Source organism: Enhydra lutris, unplaced genomic scaffold (assembly GCF_002288905.1).
Source record: "Enhydra lutris kenyoni isolate GAN:26980312 unplaced genomic scaffold, ASM228890v2 scaffoldscaffold86, whole genome shotgun sequence".
NCBI lineage: Eukaryota > Metazoa > Chordata > Mammalia > Carnivora > Mustelidae > Enhydra > Enhydra lutris.
The window spans coordinates 4,898,962-4,902,151 of record NW_019154170.1 but is presented as its reverse complement, the minus strand read 5'-3'; the positions used below and the strand labels follow the sequence as shown (position 1 = coordinate 4,902,151).

At 66.1% G+C, this 3,190-nt stretch overlaps 1 protein-coding gene across 1 annotated transcript; it reads right to left on the bottom strand.

Moving 5' to 3' along the window:
- Nucleotides 1–553: 553 nt before the first annotated feature.
- Nucleotides 554–2,813, bottom strand: LOC111161658 (pleckstrin homology domain-containing family J member 1). The gene is made up of 6 exons (XM_022525424.1): nucleotides 2,606–2,813; nucleotides 2,446–2,513; nucleotides 2,159–2,225; nucleotides 1,346–1,436; nucleotides 1,201–1,264; nucleotides 554–1,102 (listed from the first exon to the last, which is right to left on the bottom strand). Exons 1-6 carry the CDS (start codon nucleotides 2,697–2,699, stop codon nucleotides 1,037–1,039), a joined length of 450 nt encoding a protein of 149 aa, XP_022381132.1. The 5' UTR covers nucleotides 2,700–2,813; the 3' UTR covers nucleotides 554–1,036.
- Between the last annotated feature and the right edge of the window lie 377 nt (nucleotides 2,814–3,190).

Sequence of the window (3,190 nt, the reverse complement as noted above, 5' to 3'; positions counted from 1 at the left end):
CCTGGTCTGCTCGCAGCATTTCTTTCTGACTGTGATGCAAGGAGAGGCATGAGGGCCAGGGGCCACGCTCCCCACTCCCCAAGCCGGGAGGACAAGGACTGGCAGCGGGAGCCTGGCAAGCTCCTTCAGGCAGTCATGGGACCAAGGCCCACAGCAAGCACCCGCCTCAGGGAGGCCCAGCCCCTCCTGAACGCACACCTGATTAGGTCAGGCCCACCAGGATACCTCTCACGGGTGTTATGTTGTTTTTTTTTTTTTTAACAAACCAATTTAGGACTCCTAAGGTTTGCAGAACCCTTTCCAGAGTCGTGCCTGTACTCAAAGGGAGGCCTAGGAACTGGGGTCACAGGTCATCCTTGGTTTCAATCAGACCACCCTTCTGTTGTCTCCTGGGGCCTAGTCAGCACCACAGGCCCCATGGGCCAAGCAAAGTCCCAGACTCCATGCCTCAACCTGAGCTGATTCCAGGTCTCTGTGCCTCTCCTGGAGCAGCCCTGCCTCACTCCAACCACCTCGGAGCAGCAGCCCTCCCCGCATTCACCGCAGCACCATCCCACGTGGAAAAGAGGTCCCTTTATTTGAGTACAAAAAGCACGCTGGCCTGAGAGTGAAGGCGTCCTGCTCCGCCCGGAAGCATCGGCCAGAGCCTGCCCCAGCGGCAGGAGAATTCACAGTGGCTCCGGGAGGCGCGGCCCCCCACGTCCTTCACAGCATCGTCTAGCTACGTACATTCAGTCTGCACAGGGCAGAAGGGGTACACCAGCCTCAGAGGCCCCGGATGGATGGACCCGAGGGGCTGGCTGCAGCTTCTAGGAGTGGACACTTGTCCCCCGGTAGCAGCATGGGGCACCCAATAGGTGCCAGACCAGTCCAGGTCGGGGGTGGCGTGTTCCCGGGTTGTTTTTCCAACCTGCCCCTGCCCACCCCCACCAATCTTGGACTTTCGAAGTCTTTAAGCCAAGCACCTGCAGCAGGAAATCCAGGCTTGACCAAGAAACCCAGGGTGCGGAGAGGATGGGGAGGTCTTCTTCCAGACTCAGGCCTTCAAGCCACCCAGCTTGAACCTGGCCTCCTCAGATATGCCGAACTGCTCCAGGGGGTCCTGTGTGGGTGAAGGGACAGCATGAGCCCAGGCCCCTGAGGGCCCTGCCCCGCCCCCATGCCCGGCTCCCACCCCTGGCCCCCAGACCCTCCGTGCACCTTGCCAGTCATCTTCTGGATCTCGTTTCTGTAGAATATGAGGCTTCTCCGCATGAACTCGTAGCTGGGAGAGCAAGTGGCACGTGTTCACAGAGCCCTGCTGTGCTCCCGCCCCAGGCCCCCCCCCGGCAGGCCCACACCCCACCTGGCTCGCCGCAGAGCCCCCATCCACTCCTGACACTGCTCCTCACTGCAGCAGGCAAAGTGATACTTCCTCTCAGGGTCCTCCAGGAAGCCTGCAGAGGGAGCAGCCCCCGTCCGTTCCCGCTCACTGCCCCGCCCCACCCCACCCAGAGCCCGCCACAGGCCTCAGCTTCCTGTTGCCTCTGTCCAAGTGTCCCCTCCTCCAGTCCAAGGCCAGGCTCATCCCTTCCCACCAGCCGTGCTGGGATCTGAACTGTGTCCTCAAGTCCGTACGTTCAAGTCCTAACCCCTAGATCCTAAAAATGCGGCCCTACCTGCATACAGGACGATTACCGATACGACTACTCAGAGAAGATCAACTGGGAGCAGGTGGGCACCAACCCTGATCCCACCAGGAACGATTCAACAAAGGCAAAGAGCCCCTTGGACTGCCGGCGGCCCCCAGGAGCCAGGATGGCCTGGGGAAGCGTCCCCTGGCTAGGAACCACCCCTGCAGACACCCTGTTGGAGGACTTGTGCCCTCCCGGACGGGGCGAGCACACGTTTCTCTCGTTTGAGCGCCACACCAGAAAATCGGCCGACTCCGCCGCTCTCAAGACGACCCCGGGGGGATCCTCCGCAGGACCCCAGACAGTGCAGTGCTTCCCAGCAAGAGAGACCGTCCTAGAGGAACTGCGGCTGCAGCTAGAAAGGGGTTGCGCCCCAGAGGAAGAGCCGGGCCCGCCCTCCGGCCGCCCGAGGCAGTGGACTTCGCTCCAGGCCGACGGACGCCGCCGCGGGGCCCGGGAGGGGAAGGGCAGGGCCGGGCACTCACTGATGGAGAAGCCGCTGGGCTCCTCCTGGGTGACTCTGCAGCGCTCCAGCAGCAGGGCTCCGACGGGCTGCGGGCAGACGGGACGAGGGCGTGGGTGGGGACGGGCCTCCGCGGGGACCCCGACACGCCCCGCCCCCGGGCCCCAGCTCAGCCCCGCCCCCCGCGCCGACCCGGACCCCGACCGGAACCCCGCCCCGCCCCGCCGGCCCGCGACCCGGCCCCGCCCCCCGCTGGGCCACGGCCCCCGGCCCCGACCCTCGGCTCCGGACCCCCGCCCGCCGGCCCACCTCGGCCTCGTCCGTCCGGAAGTAGAAGAGGAAGTTGACCACCAGCTTCACAAGCCGCCTTTTCAGCACTGCGGGCACAGAGCGGGCTCATTCGGGCTCGCGGCCGCCCAGCCCCCCCGGCCCGCCCGGCCCGCCCGGCTCGGCGCCCCGGCCCGCTCACCGCTGCCTTTCTTGGGACCCCGCATGCCCAGCTCGGCCGCCAGCTCGGCCGGCTGCCGGGACAGCGCCTGCAGCTCCTTCTCGTTGTAGCGCATGGCGCCGCCGAGACCTACACCGCGGAGCGCGAACCGCGCCCTCCCGGCCGCCGTCCCCACTCGCGCCAAAAAGGTCGCACAGCGCCGTCCCGGAAGCGCTGCCGGAGCCACTGCGCTTGCGCGCCCCCGAGCCACGCATTCTGCGGGTCGCCAACTAGCGGCGCTGGTGTCCGGGGTTGGGGGGGGGGGGTCCTCGGCGCTACGCGAAGCCCGCGTGGGGCGCACGCCATACTAGACGACACGCAAGATCCTCGTAGATAAGCATGAAATAAGCTGGATCCGGGGTGGGAACAGAGGAAGGTCCCCTCACGATTGGTGGCGCCCTTTACCGACGAGTGGGAGCCGGTGAGACCTGACCCCGCGCGTTAGGCGTTGAGGGCCTGGTGCGCACGCGCACTTCGAGTTCGGCGCTCATCAGCCCCGCCCCCTTTCCTCGCGCCTCCGGCGCTTCAGGCAGAGCGAGCATGCGCACACGGGAGACCGTCCCCCCC

What these genes read in the sequence shown, in the direction of transcription:
- LOC111161658 (XM_022525424.1), bottom strand. Translation starts at nt 2,699, where the DNA reads ATGCGCTACAACGAGAAGGAGCTGCAGGCGCTGTCCCGGCAGCCGGCC. An exon ending in GGGTCCCAAGAAAGGCAGCG is followed by an intron (nt 2,514 to 2,605) that starts GTGAGCGGGCCG and finishes CTGTGCCCGCAG; the next exon opens with TGCTGAAAAGGCGGCTTGTG. An exon ending in TCCGGACGGACGAGGCCGAG is followed by an intron (nt 2,226 to 2,445) that starts GTGGGCCGGCGG and finishes GTCTGCCCGCAG; the next exon opens with CCCGTCGGAGCCCTGCTGCT.